Source organism: Oryctolagus cuniculus, chromosome 6, assembly GCF_051225735.1.
Source record: "Oryctolagus cuniculus isolate XC-2025 breed Fujian yellow rabbit chromosome 6, ASM5122573v1, whole genome shotgun sequence".
Classification (NCBI taxonomy): Eukaryota; Metazoa; Chordata; class Mammalia; order Lagomorpha; family Leporidae; genus Oryctolagus; species Oryctolagus cuniculus.
Window position 1 is genome coordinate 60617289 of NC_142872.1, and position 19297 is coordinate 60636585.

At 57.6% G+C, this 19297-nt stretch overlaps 1 protein-coding gene across 1 annotated transcript in view; it reads left to right on the top strand.

Annotated features, from left to right (window-relative positions):
• The window catches only part of NEURL1B (neuralized E3 ubiquitin protein ligase 1B), a 33507-nt gene extending 15181 nt beyond the window's left edge, over window positions 1-18326 (top strand). The window contains exons 2-5 of the mRNA XM_017341583.4: window positions 3329-3874; window positions 14555-15280; window positions 16995-17120; window positions 17490-18326. Coding sequence (XP_017197072.2) covers window positions 3329-3874; window positions 14555-15280; window positions 16995-17120; window positions 17490-17734 — 1643 coding nt within the window. The 3' untranslated portion in view covers window positions 17735-18326. The remainder of the gene's footprint in view (window positions 1-3328; window positions 3875-14554; window positions 15281-16994; window positions 17121-17489) is intronic.
• Window positions 18327-19297: the final 971 nt, after the last annotated feature.

Sequence of the window (19297 nt, forward strand, 5' to 3'; positions counted from 1 at the left end):
GATCTGCAGAAATGTCGAGTGAGTGAAGCACTGAATGAGTGGACATTTTGCCTGCTGCCTGCCTGGTGCAGCTCTCTGCCTGGCGGGCCTGCCCAGCGGTGCAGGGCATCCCCAGGTGGCCTCCTGCCTCCCTATCTGACGTCCCCAGCAGCCCACTCTGCATGCAGTGGCCCAGCCGTTCTCTCCATCCCATGTTAGTTGTCCAAGGGCAGGGGGCCTGTGGAAAACTGGTTTAAATGACAGGTCCAGGCGGCACAGAGGCCTGGCCCGGGTGCCACCAGCTGTGTGACCCTGGGCCCTGACTCAGCCTCTCTGGAGCTCCAATTCTGTGGGCTGGCTCACAGCAGTCCTTGCCTCCTGGGGTTCCTTGTGAGGATTAAGTGAGGAAGCGCGTGGCAAGTGACTGGCCCAGGGGCAGTGTCCCTCTTGTGCTCACTGCATACAAGGTGTGTCTGTCGGTCAGGACAGCTTTGGTTGTAAGCCTCAGAAACCCAGCTCGACCTGGCTTATGAGCAAAAGAGGGCTTCGCTAGCCGAAAACCCCAAGTCATCCAAGGGGCCTGGCTCACATCCCGAAGGCTACCTTTGGAGTGGAGTCAGCTCACTAGCTGGGGGAAGCTGGGCCTCTGAGGAAAACTAGGGCATAGTAACTGGAAAAGGAGGGATGGAGGGAGGGCAGGTGGAGGCAGCTGGTGCCCAGGTGACTGAGGTTGTTGGAGGGAGACCTTCCTCATGGCCCAAGCCTTGGGAGGTGGTGCTTGGGGCCTCACTCTCCTTGGGTAAAAATGACTTCTGACTTCTGTCTCCCTGCATCAGGCATGGCCCGGTCAGAAGAGCTACCTGCCTGGCTGACCCTGTGCTTGGGCAGGCCCCTTTCCCTCTCTTAGCCCATTTTCCCATCTGTAAAATGGGCTTGTTGGAGGAAGTGATCTCTGGGTTGTTCTGACTATAATACAGTAGCTGAACTTTGCTGGGCACAGGGGACTCAAAGAGGAAATGGACGTGCACCTGCGCCCAGCATCCATCCCTACATCCCCCCCACCCCCAGCCTTGCTTCCTGAGTGTCTGGTACAGAACCAGGCCACTGAGAATGGTTTAATCCATGGCATATAATTGAAATATCCAAAGCAAATATAGTGGATTTTTTTTTATTTCTCTCTGTAAAACTGAATTAAAGGCCAGCGCCATGGCTCAGTAGGCTAATCCTCTGCCTAGCGGCGCTGGCACACCAGGTTCTAGTCCCGGTTGGGGCGCCGGATTCTGTCCCGGTTGCCCCTCTTCCAGGCCAGCTCTCTGCTGTGGCCAGGGAGTGCAGTGGAGGATGGCCCAGGTGCTTGGGCCCTGCACCCCATGGGAGACCAGGAAAAGCACCTGGCTCCTGGCTCCTGCCATCGGATCAGCGCGGTGCGCTGGCCGCAGCGCGCCGGCCGCGGCGGCCATTGGAGGGTGAACCAACGGCAAAGGAAGACCTTTCTCTCTGTCTCTCTCTCTCTCTCACTGTCCACTCTGCCTGTCAAAAAAGAAAAAAAAAACTGAATTAAAGCCTCCAAGTCTCAAAATAAACCTGTATGTACCCCCAGCTCACCGTCCCACCCCCCGCCCCCGGAGCCACATCCCCTGTGCCCTGGAGAAGCCTCCAGCTTCCTTGCCCACCACACCTCCCCAGCAGCCCACTCTGCATGCAGTGGCCTCAGCACCCCTGCCCCTTCCCTGTGCCAGGCCTGCCAGAGTGGCTCACCTCCCTCAGAGTAAAATGGTTGTAGAAAAAGCAAGCAGCCACAGGCTCTCACACCGGTCTCAGCTCTGACGGCATCTCCCTCCTCTCTCCGCCTGCTTACCCCCTGCCTGCTCCACTGGCTGCCTTCTTTCTCCACCACCTCAGCACACTCCCACCACAGGGCCTTTGCTCTGGCTGGTCCCCCTGCCTGGGATGCGCCCCCACCAACTACCCTGATGGTCTCTCCCTCCCTCCGGGTCTGGGCTGAAATGTCACAGGCCCTCCTTGGGGTCCTAAGGGAACACCTGTCTCTGCCCTGCTTCCATGGCGGCATTTTTCTCCGTAGTGCATCCCACCAGGCCGAGTGTGTTGTATTCATTGTCTGACTTTGCCGGCTGGACTGTCAGCTCCACCTGTCTTGGTGACGGCTGTGTTCCCAGGGGCAGGCATGGTGCCCAGCACACACTACACAGTCACTCAGCATCTCCTCAGTGACCGAGGTCCCTTAGGCTCCTTTATCTCATGTGGGACCTTGGCTTTATTCCTAGCATTTTGTCCTGGGTGGGTCAGTGGCTTCTGTTTGGAGAGGGACCTCTGAGCTTCCTTGCCCCATGTCCTTCCTCCGTGCCTGGGGCTTCCTTCCCCTGGGGCCAAGGGAACGGAGCTGTGCCTTGTTTGCCTCTTCATGGCGTCCTCCTCTTTGTTCTCTCCTGCCCTAGCTCCCATCAGCCCCTGGTGTGCCCAGAGCGCAGTGCAAGACCCGGCTGAGTGTGGGAGGGTGGATCCCTGCGGGGGGCTCTCATTCATTCCCTGGGAGGTTGTGGCTCATCTCGCTGTGCGCCTCGGCTGGCCTGTGGTTTGTGAGCAGTTGCCATGAGCACTGTCCTTGGCTGCTGTTTGTGAGTGGGCTACAGTGCCTCCTGAAGCCATTGCCCACCCTGCTGCCTCCCAGGCTGCCCACCCCACCCAGGCCTGGGCCACCTGGGTCCGGATGCTTTGGGAGGAGACCAGCCCAGGGGCCCCAAGTCCTTCGGAGCAGGCTTCCCAAAGGTGTGTGTCCTAGGAAAACCAGCCTTGCTTGTCATTGTCAGTGAGTCAGGGGGAGAGGAAGTCACAGAGCGTGGCTTGGTCAGCTTGGTTTTGCTTGGGAGCCTCAGCAGCGGTGGACTGTGCATGCACTAGTAGTATTCTAGGATCTCCATCCACTTTGTTAGCAGCTTTGGAGTTCAGTAGCATCCGCAGACCTTGCTTCTCAACAACACTTGCCCAGGAGCCGCAGCCCACTGCCCCATCTCTCCCACCCCCCACAGCCCCCGCCAAGATCCCAGGGCCCCTGTAGAGGGACTCTGTAGCCCAAAGATGGCCTGTGACGGCCCTGTAGGTTCGGAGGGATTGGGTGGGGATGGAGAAGTCCTTGGGCCCTGTTGTGGCAGCTCCCTGGTGTGAGCAGGTCTGAGGGTGTGCATAGTGACTTGGCTGTGGCTTTGGTCTGGCCAGGTCTGGCTTTGGTCTGGCCAGGGTGGGCTCTAAAGGGGCAATGATGACCAGAAGTGGACTCAGAGCCCACAGCAGTCCCCAGGGGCCTAACCGCGCTGTGTGTCTCTTCCTGCAGATGCAAGCCCACCGGCGCGCCTCCTTGCCACCCGGCCGTGCTGCGGCCCTGGCCCCGAGCGGCGCCCGGTCCTGGGCGAGGCGCCGCGCTTCCACGCGCAGGCCAAGGGCAAGAACGTGCGGCTAGACGGCCACTCGCGCCGCGCCACGCGGCGTAACAGCTTCTGCAACGGCGTCACCTTCACGCAGCGGCCCATCCGCCTGTACGAACAGGTGCGCCTGCGCCTGGTGGCTGTGCGCCCTGGCTGGAGCGGCGCGCTGCGCTTCGGCTTCACGGTGCACGATCCGTCGCTCATGAGCGTCCAGGACATCCCCAAGTACGCGTGCCCCGACCTGGTCACGCGGCCAGGCTACTGGGCCAAGGCGCTGCCTGAGAACCTGGCGCTGCGCGATACAGTGCTGGCCTACTGGGTGGACCGCCACGGCCGCGTCTTCTACAGCGTCAACGATGGTGAACCCGTGCTCTTCCACTGCGGCGTGGCCGTGGGCGGCCCGCTGTGGGCGCTCATTGACGTGTACGGCATTACGGATGAGGTGCAGCTGCTGGGTAGGTCTCGGGCCGCTGGAGGGGGAGGGTGGCCCAGCCCATCCTTGCCCCCTGCAGGCAGGGTCCTAGGGCGCCTTTATCACTCACAGCCATGTTCTCAAGGCTTCTTTTGAAAGGTGCTGCCCAAGCTCTCTGTGTATTGCAGCTCATTGATTTCTCAGGCAGCCTGCCTCCCGCATGGGCAGATGAGCCAGCTGAGGCACAGAGGGGTTACATCCCTGTGTTGCAAAGCTAGCATTGGAACCCCCAAGGGCTGGCTTGGCGTCCATGCCCTTCCTCCGGGTCCCTTGCTTCTCACTCGTCCCTTGCTTCTCACTCGTTCATTCACTCTGTTCATTTACTCACCCATTCATGAACTCATTCCCGCATGTACTTATGTGGTTGTTCACACAGGCACCTGCTCACTCATCCCTTGGTGTACTCACTCAGCAGCCAAACTTGGGTCTGCTGCAGGCACCTGTGTGGCGCCTGCCCCGCCAGCAGCCATCAGGCAGGGGAGTCAGAGCCAGGCCCGCACCCGTTCACCAGGCAGGCGGATGAGGAGGAACTGGGCTCTCACCGGGGAGGCAGCCATTGGTGCTGAAGTCTTGATGTTGAGAACTCAGGGGGAGTAGAACTCACGCCCTTGTCTTGACACCTGATGGATATTTTTGCTCTTTGGAAAACTGAATTAAAATGCACATGGAAGTAACCCTTTTAAAGGGTACAGTAGAGTGACATTCAGTTGGAAACCATCACCACTGTCTCTAACATTTCTCCACCCCAAGGGAAACCTGGACCTGTACTATTCTGTTTCCTGTCTGAGCTCTTAGCCCTTGAACCTGCACATTGCCCCTGAAGCAACCCAGCCTCAACCTCTGGGGGACGGGACAGGTTCCTCAGGGCGTCAGGACACAGCCCTCTAAGTAAATTCCCTGCAGTGAAAGGCACGGATCTGTGCACCTGTCTGTAACCCAGGAAGGTTCCCACTGCCCTTCCCAAGTCAACCCCCGCCCTTCTACAGAGGTTGCCACTGTTCCGGTCTTTCACCGTGGATTAATTTTGCCTGCTGTTGAACTTCACCGAAGGGGACTCACACGTCTGTAGGCACTGGTGTGTGGGTTCTTTATCTCAGCAGTCTTTGTGAGGTGCATCCCTGTTGTTGCCGTATCAGTAGCTTGTTCCTTCTTATCACCGAGTGGTGTTTCCTGATGCAGATTCCCAGGATGTAGAGTTGAGTGTTGGGCTGTCTCTGGATTTTGAGCCTTGTACTTTGAGGGAAAGCCAGCTTGGGCTCCTTGCCCTCCACGCCCAACACAGGGCACAGAGGGACAGTTCACGAATGCAGGCTGTGGCTCCCCAGCGCCTCCCTGAGGGCAGAAGGCAGCAGGGAGGCACAGGGACCTCTTCCCCTCCTGATTCTCCACTTGCCCGGTGTGGCCCTGGCCTGGTGACAGAACCTCTCTGTGCCTTTTTTTTGAGAAAGGCTACAGCTGCTTAAGGCACATTTGAAGGCTGCTGCACACATTTTTTTCTATATTAGCTTACTAAGGATATTTTCCACTCTTGATCTTGCTGAGTAGGGTGAAGTCTTTTCATTGGGATTTGAATACGATTGTCGCAGATGGCACCCAAAAACGGACTACTTTGGGTTCAAAATTCTGGCTCTGAAGTTTAGTAGCTGTGAGAGTTTGTGCAAGTGATTTTTAAAAAATACTTATTTATTTTATTTGAAAGGCAGAGTTAGAGAGATAGACAGAGAGAGATCCTCCATCTGCTGGTTCACTCCCCAAATGGCTACAATGACCATGGCTGGACCAGGCTGAAGCCAAGAGCCAGGAGCTTCTTCTGGGTCTCCCACATGGGTGCAGGAGCCCAAACACTTGGGCCATCTTCCACTGCTTTCCCAGGCCATAGCAGAGAGCTGGCTCAGAAATGGAGCCACTGGGACTTGAACCGGCACCCATAGGGGATGCCGGCACTGCAGGTGGTGGCTTAACCCAGTCTGCCACAATGCTGCCCCACGCCTTGAGTTTTTATGTCTGTAAACTGGGTTCACAGCAGTGCCCACCTCATGGGCTTGTTAGTGGGGTTACAAGAGATGCTGGGTGAGAGAGATCAGCACAGTGCCTGGCACATAGAAGGCTAAGAAATATCGTGTGCATCTGCAAATGGGCCAGAGTTTCACCTCCAGGAAGTGCAGGTTCCCAGAACTCCCGTGACTCTCTGAGAGCTCCTGGAAAATGGGAGTGCTGTCCTGCCTCATTGCCCTGCCTGTTCACAGCCTGTGTCTCCAAGCAGCAGCTTAGAAACCCCAGCCGCTGACAGGCGCAGCAAGTGGGTGAGGGTTTGGTACACTGTAAACTGGCAGCAGCCTTTGAGGACTGAATGAGACAGCGTACTCCTGGGAGGAGACCCGGGCTCTGCCACTGCCCCCACCCCGTCTATTTGCTCACTCAGCAAGCTGCTGTGAACCCTTGTGGTGTTTGACGCCCCTGGAAGGGAAGGAGAAGCAGATTCTGATGGAATGTCAGTGAATCCAGCAGACCCGTGCCTCAGTTTCCCTCTCTGTGGTTGTCCCCGAGAGGCCTGAGTTGCTGGGACATACCAGGTGCAGGTGCTACAGGACAGTGTTCATAAAAGTGAATAAAAGGGGGAAATGAGATTAGAAGACTTTCATCCTTGGGTCATGGGATGATGGGTAAACTTCACTTCCTTTTTTATATGTCTGAAACTTTAAAAATATATATACACCGATGGTGGGGAGAGAGAGAGAGAAAGCAAGCAGGCTTGTATTGCTTTTATAATCAGTAAAGAGTGACTTTTCCTTTGCAGAGGTAACATGAGCTAATGGAGGGGAAGTTTGTGGCACATGAAAAGTTGTCTCTCCTGCTCCAGGCACCCCCTTCCCAGGGCTCCCATGTTCAGACCTCACACTGCCCCAGTGCAGCCTGCTCCCCCTTCCCAGGCAGCTCAGGGCCAACAGTGTGGGAGCCCTACGGCCGCCCTGTGGCCCACGGTAGGAGGCTGGTCAGGCAGAACAAGTGATGCCAGCCCCAGGCTACGGCGTTACACGCTGCATTGTCAGAAATCTTTGGTCATGAGAGAAGCCCCGTTTAATCTCATTTATGCAAAAGGGAGCTCATGTCTTATGTGACTGGACACTCCAGGGAACAGCTGCTTTGGGCCTGGCTGGATGCAGCACTGGGTCTATTGGTTGGATTTCATTTCTCACGCCACTGTTGCCGTCGCTGGCTTCATGCTCAGCCGAGCTTACCCTGTGGGGCAGAGGGAAAGTGGCTGGCAGCTCCAGGCCCGTGCCTCACCAGCTTGACAAATCCAGCAGAAGGAAATGGGCTTTTCCCAACGATCTAGTTGTAGTCACAAGACTTTGCCTCATCTGTCTGGCTTGGGTTGTGTACCCATCTCCAAACCCATGGCCACGGCCAGGGGGTGGGACAATGATTGGGTTGGGTTAGGGCTCCCCCTCCCAGCCCTTACCTCTCCCTGGAAGAAGGATGGGGGCCTCGCCAGAGGGTCGTTTCCCTTATCTGAAAGCGCTGAGAAACTTTGAGAGCGGTTACTGTGCACCTACTGGGTGCCCAGCCCCAGTGCTGAGAGCTTGCAGGGGCGTCCTCACGAGAGCCCTGAGGCAGAAAACAGTGTTGCCCCCATTTGCAGACTTGGCATTGAGAGAGAACTTGGCAAAGGCCATGTAACTGTCAGTGTTTCTGAGTCAGGGTTTTCTTTAGTGTTATGAACAAGGGATCTGATAAAGTCTTGAACATATCCCTCTACACACAGGGCGTGGAGGGCTCAGTGCACCCCTCCAGGCTGCAGGTGAGGAAACAGGCCCAGAGAGAGGCAGGGCTTTGCCTAAGGCCACCCAAATGGTCTGTGGCCATGGTAGAGGGGGAAGACTTTGGCCTGGGACCTGGGAAGTATCTCAGTGTGAGAGCCTCGAGAACCCATCAGGCAGGGAGGAGTGGCTGCAGATAGCTTCACGCACAGCCCCTGTGGGCAGCGGCACAGGACAACTGGCCTTTGCAGTTACTGTTTTCCTTCCAAAGAGCCCAGGCCAGTGCCCACCTCCCCGTCCCCAGCAGGAAGGTATTTGCATGGCAGGTTGCCAGAAGGATTGGCCTTTCCCAGTCAGGGGTGAGATCGCCACTCTGTGACTGCTGGCCTATCCCACTAAGGACTCCTGGCAAGGGGCCACGCATCGTTACTCCACAATTCTTCCCTGCTGAGTCCTCCCACAGGCCAGTGACACAGGGGTATGGGTCTCCACTTTGCAGGTGCAGACCCCGAGGCCACAGCCAGGACTGGCGGGGTCCAGTCAGGATCCATTGCCTTCAGTCTGGTCATCTTTGGCTGGCAGGAGGGCAGCCTCTGGGAAAGCAGAGCAGGGGCCACCCCAGCAAGCCCAAGTCAACACCCAGATCTTTCCTTCGTGACACCTGCCCCTGTCTGCCTTGGGCAGAGGAGGAGGGAGCTCTGCCCCTAACCCCTCTACCTATTCTTAGACCTTGAGAGTATCTGTCCCCTTTCTCTGTTCTCTACCGAATTATCCCCAGGAGCACAGAACTGAGCCCCCGACTAGTGCCCCCAGCAGGCCCATCTCTGCTGTCACAGTGCCCTCTCCAGCTCATCTCCGGAGCCCAGGGACGCTGCCCCGCACTGCACTGCAGGCAGCCAGGCTCACCCTGCAGCGCCACATGCCCAGCTCCTGTCCCTAGGCTCTTCCGCTGGGCACAGGGCACACAGAGGGTCTCTCCCCAGCTTCTGGGTGCTGCTTGTGGCTGCTGGGTATCCCCAAACACGTGGTGGTCATCCTCCCCCATGGCTCCTCCTGCTCCTGCCTGGGCGGCCTGTGTGGAGAGCCCCAGGTCGAGATCCTGGGTGTGCTCTCGCTTTCCTCTGTATCGTCTTAAATTGTGTAATGCAACATGCACGTGGAGAAGTCTATAAAAACAACTGTAGATGTTAGCAGACTGCCACAAGGCTTCTCCTTATTTACCCCTTTGTCCAGGTGATCTCAGCAGCTCACCGGGCTGTGAATGTCATCTCTAAGCCACTGGCTCCCAAATCTGTATCCCCAGCACTGCCTCTGCCTGTCCAGCCTCTGCCCCTAGTGTCTGAGCAGCATCCCACGCTAGGGCACCCCCCACCACCGCACCCCCACCCCGCCATCCCCATCATGGATAAACAGCACTGCCCACTGGGTGGATCTGTCCCCAAGCTCAGTCTCAGTTCCTCCTCTCACTTCTGGTGCCTTCTCTCGGCATATCTCATCCCTCCTGCCCCGGCACACGGCCTCAGTTGGTCCTTCAGCTTCGGTCCACAGTACCTCCTGCCTTCACGTTCATCTTCACACAAAGATGGGTGCCCCGGGGCATAAGTGCCGCTTTACTTCCAGCCCCAGAAGTACTTGACCGGAGAGAGGAAGGGAAGATCCTGGCTGTAGCCCAGGTAAAGTCAGGAGCCGGAGGTGGCCAGCCTGTCCCAGGCATCTCAGCCTGGCTGGCCCTGGCCTGGGGGCTGCTCAGTGGACACTGGGGTAGTGCAGTGCTTGTTGGGGCCTCCCCCTTCCCCTGGAGACAGAAACCACCCCCACCCCCACCCCCGAGGCAGCTTGGCCTGAGCCTGAGTCCATGAGCTGGGGGCGCTAGGAGCTCAAGGAGAACAACTATGCTTTGCAGGCAGACTCGCGTGTGTCGAGGGGCTGGCGTTGCAGGCACGCAGCCTGGGTTACACTCGCATTCCTGTCTCCCCGGGATCAGACCTTGTCTGACTCGCTGCATCTCTGGGAGCCTCGGGGTTCTCCCATTGTGCGACTTCCCCACGTGTGCCGGTGGGGAGGGCCGAATGGGGCTCATCAGTGTGTGCAGTGGCATCTGGGAGGCGCCCAGGGAAATGGCTGTGTTCCTCTCATCAGGCCCGGAGAGGGGCTTTGCCGGCATGGCACAGGTGAGACGCGGCCTCCCGGTGGTGCCAGATTCCTGCCTGCGGCTGGCCAGCTCTCCCCAGAGGGTCAGGCCCAGGCCAGCGCTGTGCTGTCTTTGCCTGTCTCAGTCAGGGACCATACCTGGTAGACACACAGCTTGTTGGACAGAGTGGGGTGACCCCACCTTTTCTGAGGGGTCCCTGCCACATACATTGTAACCCAGCCTCTCCAACAGTCTTAACCTGTGCTGTGCCCTGTTGCCAGGGTTACTTTCACCCCATACTCACCAGGCCTCTGCAGACAGAGCCCACCTTCCCCATACTCAGTGACAGAGCAGGGTTCTCTGTCACTCCCTGCACCTGTGGCCTGGAGGGACCCCTTCCCCCACAATGCTTCCCGCTGACACACACCCACTTTGAGGGGCCACACAGGACACTGGCTGCAGGTGGACTGTGGTTTTCAGTGGGACAGCTCCATTAGAGCCTGCTGTTCCCCCTGGGGTGGGAGCACAGGGCCATGCCTGTCACCTGTTTGCTCACCCAGTGCCCGGCAGCACTGGGCACTTCACAGATGCTCTGCACGCTCTGTGGAGTCTGTGCTGAGGGCCAAGGAGCACAGGGCCACGCTCCGAGTTACCCTCTGTAACGCCATAACCTGGTGGTGCTGGTGGGGTTACCACCGTCACTCTATGGCAGCTTCACTTAGAGGTGAAGTGACCCCCCCCAAAGGTCGCACAGCCGTGAAGGGCTGACGCCATCCCCACCTGCTGTGCTCTGCATCGGGCACTGCGGTAGGGCCTGGGTGGGGCCACAGGAGACAGGAAGAACAAGTGCCATGGAGGGGGCCAGAAGCAGAGAGTGGTGGCAAGAGCAGGGCCCAACGCAAGCAGAAGCCCAGGGAGAGGCGAGGCAACCCCTGCGGGCTTGGCCTGGCAGGACAGCACGGATGGGGCAGGGCAGGAAACGGGCACCGCACCAAGGGGCTCCCAGAAACAACCACTTGTCTAGAACGCCTTTTCAAGGAAGTGCTTGCTTTAGTCTACTGTTGGACATGCTGCTTTTCCTGATTACAGAATCAATCCAGGAGAGTACTCTGAGATGCTCACGGGAGGGGCAGGCATCCGGGGCAGCCGTTACAGCGGCACTTGGGACACCTACATCCCGCTATCAGAGTACCCGGGTTCAAGTCCGGCTCTGCTGCTGACTCCAGCTTCCTGCTAATGCACACCCTGGGAGGCCACAGGTGATGGAAGTGATGGCTAAATCGGGTCCCTGCAGCCTATCTAGGATTACCCAGATCAAGTGGCTGGCTCCTGGCTTCAGCTGGCCCTGCCCCAGCTATGGCAGGCATTTGGGAAGGGAAGATCTCCAGGTGGAAGATCTCTCTTGTCTCCCTGTCTTTCAAATAAACAAAAATAAATTTAAAAATAAGGGGGAAAAGTTCATGGAAAACTGAATGGTTTTAGCACAAAAAAATTTTAAATCCAGTTTTTACATAATACGCATTTTTACAAATTCCTTGAAGACTCCTAAGATGCACAGATCTCAGGGTTTTAGCACCAGAATAAACTTCCCTTCTAAGCCAATTCCCGTGAACTTTCTGAAGCACCCTCCTAACTACCCTTGCATTTTCGTATTTCCTTCCTATCTTCTTGTGCATTCGTTTCCATGGCACTCTATGCATATATTTCTGATAAAATTAGAATCAAGTGTTTATCTTTTGTTCACTTAATGTTGTATCATGGGCATTTTCTCACAGTGCTCAACATCAGTTGAAAACTTGATTTTAAAAAAATATTTGTATTAGTCAATTTCGCATTACTGTGACAAAATCCCCAAGGCGGTCTTCCTATTTTAAAAAGAGCGTTTATTTAGCTCACAGTTTGGAAGCCGAAGGTCCACGAGTGGGAGGCCCTGGGTTGGACTGCGGGAGGGTCTAGGTACCTCTGTACCACAGCAGGAGCAGACTGGAAGCCCAGGAGATGCAGGGGGCAGGCTTTCCTAAGAACTCGCATTGTGAGCGCTCAGGAGGCTAGGGTCCCCTGTGCCCTCCCAGTGTATCCCATCTCTTTTGAACTGTATTTATTTAAAAAGCAAAGTGACAGAGAGAGCAAGATCTGCTGGTTTACTCCCTAGATGGCTGCAATGGCCAGGGCTGGCCCAGGCCAAAGCCAAGAGCTTCATGCGGGTCTCCCAGGTGGGTGCAGGAGATGGATCAGAAGCCGAGCAATCAGGACAAACTGGCGTCTGTGTGGGATGCTGGCATCGCAGACGGTGGCTCTACCCATCATGCCACAATGCCAGCCTCATAGATGCTCTTAAGAATCAAATGGAGGAGGCCGGCACCGCGGCTCACTAGGCTAATCCTCCGCCTAGCGGCGCCGGCACACCGGGTTCTAGTCCCGGTTGGGGCACCGGATTCTGTCCCGGTTGCCCCTCTTCCAGGCCAGCTCTCTGCTGTGGCCAGGGAGTGCAGTGGAGGATGGCCCAGGTGCTTGGGCCCTGCACCCCATGGGAGACCAGGAAAAGCACCTGGCTCCTGGCTCCTGCCATCCGATCAGCGCGGTGCGCCGGCCGCAGTGCGCAGGCCGCGGCGGCCATTGGAGGGTGAACCAACGGCAAAAGGAATACCTTTCTCTCTGTCTCTCTCACTGTCCACTCTGCCTGTCAAAAAAAAAAAAAAAAAAAAAAAAGAATCAAATGGAGGGGCCGGTGTTGTAGCGTAGCAGGTAAAAGCCGCCGCCTGCAGTGCCAGCCGCACATGTGGGTGCCGGTTCCAGTTCCAGCTGCTCCACTTCCAATCTAGATCTCTGCTGTGGCCTGGGAAAGCAGTGGAAGATGGCCCAAGTCCTTGGGCCCCTGTACCCACATGGGAGACCCAGAAGCTGCTCCTGGCTTCGAATTGGTTCAGCTCTGGCCATTGCTGCCATCTGGGGAGTGAATCAGAGGATGAAAGACTTCTTTCTCTCTCTCTCTCTGCCTCTGTCTGTAATTCTGCCTTCAAGTAAATAAATATTTTTAAAAATGAATCAAACAGAGATGCCAGCATGGTGTTGTAGAGGGTAAAGCTGCCGCCTGCAGTGCCATCCCATATGGGCATTGGTTCAAGTCTCGGCTGCTTCAGTTCCCATCCAGCTCTCTGCTATGGCCCAAGTTCTTGGTCCCTTGCACCCATATGGGAGACCTGCAAGAAGCTCCTGGCTCCTGGCTTTGGCCTGGCCCAGCCCGAGGCCATTGCAGCCACTGGGGGAGTAACCAGCAGATGGAAGATCTCGATCCCTTCTGTCTCTGCCTTTCAATAAAAATTTTAAAAACAAAAAAGAACCAAATGAAATCCTGAAATCCACTTCTTCCCTCAGGCTTTCCTCTGGGAAACATCTTCTAAGGCAAAGCGCACACACTCCTGGCCAGCACACCCAACGAGGGGCTGAGACAGGAGAGGGCTGCACCAGGGCCGCAGGGCAGGACAGCAAACCTCAGTGTGGGGACATGCCGTGGGGGAACACCCCCTGTTCCCAGGGCAGGGTGTAAATACAGTTCAAGTGAACCGTGACGAGCCGATCTCACCAGGGCCCAGGGCCCACAGGGTCTGAAAAACCATGGTCATTATTTCATTTCATATTTGGAAAATTAGACGAGGGAATTTTCTTGGCATGACACATTTAACATGGTAACTTTAACAAAATCTTGGCTGGAAGGGCCCGGTTTTAACAGCCTGGGAAACATTTTTCTTGTTTACTTATTATGGTCGACAATATTTTATCTCTAAAAAAAAATCTTCAGGATATTTTTAGTAACTGTTTCTTCCTGATTTCTCTGCTCTTCGCTGTGGCAACTGTTCGCTTTCAGACTTCATTCATACATTCATCCAGTCACGGGTCCAATAAACTATTCCTAATGAAGCCTGTTTGCCGAGCGCTCTGCTAAGCCCTGGGAAGAGTGGTGAACAGACTGACCGTCTAGCTAGAGACGAAAAAATAAACAAAGTGATTTACCCAAGTAGGAAGACCACTACTACCTGGATGATAAACACTCGCTGTGTTGCTGCTTTAATACGTAGTATTCGAGAGCATTTTTCCTATCACTAAAAGTTATTCAAAAACCGTTTTAAAAACTTCCCTAGGTGTTTGTTCCACAGAACACGCTGATTTCTTGAAAAATTCATCTGCCGAGGCCCTGCCTGCAGGCAGGGGCCACAGGGGCCACAGAGCGTGTGCTACGGCCACACAGCCTGGGTCCAGGTGGCGGCTCTGCCCCTTAGCAGCTGCCTCCAACCCCTCCGTGCCTCAGCTTCGCTCGTGGCCACACTGCTACGTGGCGGGTGGAAACAGAATACTCGTCCCAGGGCCGTTGTGAGAATGAAATGAAACAGCAGGGGACAGTCACGACGCTCCCTGCCCCGTGATCAAGCCACAGAAACAGGCTGTGTGCTCTTTTTATTGGAGTGTCTGGGTCTGGTGCACTTGCGATAGAGAAAAAGATTTTTAGATGCCACCTTCTAGAAAAGGGGGAGAAAGTAGTGTAGGAGCGAGAGGAGGGGGAGAGGGCTGGGAGGAGGGGAGACAGGCGAGGGCAGCAGGAAGAGTGACAAAGGAGGAAGGGTCCCGTGTGCCAGGGCGGGTAAACCAAGGCACACGAGCAGCCCAGTTCTGGGCATCTGGGCCCACTTGGTAAGCACAAAGATGCAGGCGGGGCGGTGCAGCGCGGGCCCCCCAGCACTCACGCCGCCTTCCTGTCCCGTCCTGTCCCGCGCAGAGAGCGGCTTCGCAGACACCATGACGCCGGCTCGCCTCAGCCAGGCCCGCTTCAACGCCTGCCTGCCGCCCAGCAGCCACGACGCCGCCAACTTCGACAACAACGAGCTCGAGAACAACCAAGTGGTGGCCAAGCTGGGCCACCTGGCGCTCGGCCGCGCCCCGGGCCCGCTGCCTGCCGACGCCGCCGTCGCCGCCGCCGCCATCCCGTGCGGACCCCGCGAGCGCGCCAGGCCCGCGTCCTCGCCGGCGCTGCTCGAGGCCGACCTGCGCTTCCACGCCACGCGCGGGCCCGACGTGAGCCTGTCGGCCGACCGCAAAGTCGCCTGCGCGCCGCGCCCCGACGGCGGCCGCACCCTGGTCTTCAGCGAGCGCCCGCTGCGGCCCGGCGAGAGCCTCTTCGTGGAGGTGGGGCGCCCGGGGCTGGCGGCGCCCGGCGCGCTGGCCTTCGGCATCACGTCGTGCGACCCGGGCGCGCTGCGGCCTGCCGAGCTGCCCGCCGACCCCGACGCGCTGCTCGACCGCAAGGAGTACTGGGTGGTGGCGCGCGCCGGGCCCGTGGCGAGCGGCGGCGACGCGCTCAGCTTCACGCTGCGGCCCGGCGGCGACGTGCTCCTGGGCGTCAACGGACGCCCGCGCGGCCGGCTGCTGTGCGTCGACACCACGCAGGCGCTCTGGGCCTTCTTTGCCGTGCGCGGCGGCGCCGCGGGCCAGCTGCGCCTCCTCGGTGAGTGCCCGAGGGCCAGCCCCGAGAGCGGTCCCCACCCCGAGAGCGCGTGCCTGTCCCCGCGGTGCGCCTCCGGCTTCCTGTGGCTCTGATGGAGGCTATTGGGCTGTTAAAAAGGCAGTGACATGCACTGCGTGTTCGGTGTAGGAGAAAGAGGAGATTCAGCTACTGTCCCCGGATGGCGCAGTGGACGCCTGATCTCTGCTGTTTGGAGGGGATTCTGGCCTTGGCTCACGCCATTGATAGGCTCTGCAAGTGACTGGCTGCGGGCCAGACCCGGGCCGTCAGACAGGGCGCACAGGGGACAGGCCCCCAGTCCCAGACAGCTGCATGGGTGACCTTTGAATCCCCCGGTGGCCGAGGGAGGGTGGTGGTCAGGGAAGTTTTGCAGAGAGCGCAGCTCCGTTTTCAGGGTTGGAAAAAACAGGTGCAGATAGCAAGGCCGTCAACATCTCGGGTGTTCATCTCACTGCGTTTTATCCTCCCCGGGGATACTAGGAAACCACTCTCTACATCCACAAGATAATTCAGGCACAGAGAGATTAAGTGGCAGCCCCAGAGTCTCCTGCTGGTCAGCCGCGAAGGTGCTGGCCAGGTCGCAGACTCCCTGAGCCTCGGCTTCCTTCCCTGGAGAGAGAGTGATGCTGCAGGCTGCTTACCATGGCTTTAGCACTTGTCTGAGGCCCTTGCTGGATCAGCGGGCCGTGGTAACTTGTAGCTGCCCGAGGGCAGAGGAGAAGCAGGCCTCCAGTGGTGGGCGCTGGGCCAAGTTCTCTTGTTCTTGTGGGTTTTTTGGACCACCAGACATAATGGTGATTGCAACCTGACATGAGTTGCCCAAGGTCTTGTTAGGGCTTTGTGGGAAGGTGGCCTAGGGTCCTCCTCAGGCCCTTCCCCGGCACCTCTGGAGAAACGGGGATGAAGCCTCCAAAGGCCAGGAGGAGAAGGTGCAGAGGAGGGGACTTGCCCTCCCGACTCCTGCCTCCCAGCAGCCTCAGCGCTACCTGACCTGTCTGGCATTCTCCAGGTGGGAAAGGCAGGAGCCAGCACTCTCCCTCCTGACCGGAAGCGGGCTTGGGAAGGTAACTCGCTCATGTTGAGCACGAGTGAGCAGGCAGCGTGTGGTGGCAAAACCCCATCCAGACTGCCCAAGCTAGACGGGGAGTTTGTAGGGTGCACACAGCCCAGAGGTCTAGGCGTGAACTCAGGGAGAGCCGATCTCAGCGTTGACAGGACCAACATCTCAGCAGCTCTGCTGCCTTCACTCTCACTTGGGGTCCTGCCGCAGGGTGACTCCGCCAGCGCCAGGCTCACCTCCCCACGGGCAAAGTCCTGTCTTTCCCCAACAATTTTAGTAAAAGTGACAGAATCGGGCCTTGGCAGCCTTACCTAAAGCACTGTTGAGACCACGCAGTGGACGTTCTCACTGGGCTGGGCTGGCTCATATGCATGGGGGGTGGGGCAGCAGTCCTGTCCCAAAAGGACGTGCTCGTGCTGTGTCTGAGATGAGCAGGAAGAGAGGACAGGCAAGCAAAGAACCAACGTCCACCGGGCTTGGCAGGAGCTGTGCAGGCCTTAGCAGGTACCCGTGACATAGCTCCTGTCCTCTCATGGGGCACACAGGGACCTTCTGGTACCCAGTGCTGACCAAGTGGGGACTAGCAAGGCAGAGCCAGCCTCACACTGCCCCTCATGGAGTCTCTCTGGCCCTCAGGTACCCTACAGTCCAGTCCTGCAACCACAACTCCATCCGGGTCCTTTAGCGGCTCCCAAGACGATAGCGACTCAGACATGACCTTCAGTGTCAACCAGTCCTCCTCGGCGTCTGAGTCATCCCTGGGTAAGGAAATGCTACCCACCCCCATCCCCCACCGTGGGGCCAGCTGGCTTGGCTCCTGCAGCTGTGCCAGTGGCCGTGGCCTTCCGGGGTCTCCTCCCCGCTGCAGGAATCTTCTTCTGTCAATTGGAGGGAGGAGAGACCCTTAGATATGGCCTCCCAAAGGGCACAATGGCAGCATTGATCCTGGTGCTTGGCATCATAGCAGCGTAGAGGAGGGTGGAATCCTGAAAAGTGAACCCAAATTGGCACCTCCCAGAAGTGCTCCCTGCAGCGGCTCCACCATAGTGACACAGCCTTCTTGGGGTTGGCCCGTGGGAGCCCACCAGAGAACCACGTTACTAACCTGTGTCTTGTTCTTGCTTTTGGCAGTGACAGCCCCCAGCTCCCCGCTGAGCCCCCCAGTGTCCCCTGCTTTCTTGCCCCCGGAGCCAGCAGGCAGCAAGAACAGTGAGTGCACAGTGTGCTTTGACAGCGAGGTGGACACGGTCATCTACACGTGCGGACACATGTGCCTGTGCCACAGCTGTGGCCTGCGGCTCAAGAGGCAGGCCCGGGCCTGCTGCCCCATCTGTCGGCGGCCCATCAAGGATGTCATCAAGATCTACAGGCCATAACCTGGCCGCCGCCGCCGGGCCTTGGCCAGAGCAAGGTCCTCTTGTGAAGCCCCACTGGGCTGGGCAAGCACCCTGGCTGCCTGAGAGTCCAAAGGCAGCGGCCGTGTCATCTGCCACTCTCCAGTGGCGTCCAGTCGTGGAGATGAGGCCCTGGGGGGTCTGAACCCCGGCTCTAAAGTGCTTTGCCCCCGAGAGCAAGCTCAGGAACTGCCTGGCAGAGTGCCCTGTCCCTCGGTGACCTTGCAGCCGGGAAACAGCATCCTCCGTGCGAAGCTTATTTCTGGGGCTGGGACTGAGTGTGTGTGAGGGAGGCGGGGCGCAGAGCGAGACGAGAGCGCATGGGTGTTTTATGCAGGGAGCCTGGCTGTGGGAGATGGACAGGTAGGAATGTGCAATGCAGAACCCAGATGTTAGCGTAACTAGAAATCATTCACTTTCCCTGAACGTGACCTAAGCTGGTTTTGAACGAGCAAAGCTTGAACCTAAACAGAACTCCTTGGATGCTATAGAAAAAAAAAGAGACACTCAGCGTTTCTAAGGGGAGGCAAAAAACAAAACAAAACAAAACAAAAAAAAACTCATTGTTTACAGCTCCAAGGCAGCAGCTCCTCGGGGGAGGTGAGTGGAGAACATCGGGGGGCAATCCGCCGTCGTGGGTTCTTGCGCCATCTTGCACTGCGATTTTGGTGGCTGCTGCGTGGCTGAGCTCTGGTCTTCTCGCCCCTTCCGCCCAAGACAGTGTAATAAGCACACCGCACCTTGACTTGTCTAGATGCTTTCGGATCTTGTCACTTCCCTCCCCGTGTCCAGGAAGCAGACAGGAGGCAGGGTTTCTTGTCCTGGGGGTGGGCGATGCTCCCAGAGGCAGGTGGCTCCTGCGCATGTGGCTCTCTCTGTTTCCTAGTGTGACCCCAGGCCTGGCCAACAGGGACTTGTGGGTATTTCCAGAAGGCAGAGGAAGCAGGGCTTGGTCACTGGTCTTTGTTCTGGTTCTCTGTTTAGGAAGCTTCCCTTGCCAGTCACCAGGGTGTTCCCTGAAAAGCGCGTTAACTAGCAATTGAGACTTTTACTGAAAATGTGGACGCTGGGATTTCTCCCCCTTGCTGGGTGTATCTGCTGATGTTTGCTAGGAAGCTGGCCCTGCTCCTGCCCGCTCACCGCTGCCTGTGGTCTCTGCAGGCTCCAGCACACGCCTGGGCTGGCTGACTGATCCAGGCCTGCCCCTCCCTCCCAGCCCCCAGTTCTGGACCCTCCATCTGCCCTTACTGCACCTTCAGGGAAGTGCTTTGACCGCTCCGATTCTCAGTTAGCAGTCAGAAGTCTAGTACCTGACCCGTGCAAGGGCCCTCAGGACCAGCACGACATTCTCAAAGGCTGGGGACGCCTGGAGAGGGGCAGTGGGCATTTTTATCCCCATTCCTAACCTGTGCGTCTCTTGCTGAGGAAGGTGAGAGAAGAGGGTATTCAGGGAGTTAGCAATGAAGCACCAAACATTGGCTGTTTGCGGAGGGGGTGGGTGCCCAGGGCCAGGCCAGGCTCTCTCGAGATGCCTCCCACAAGGGT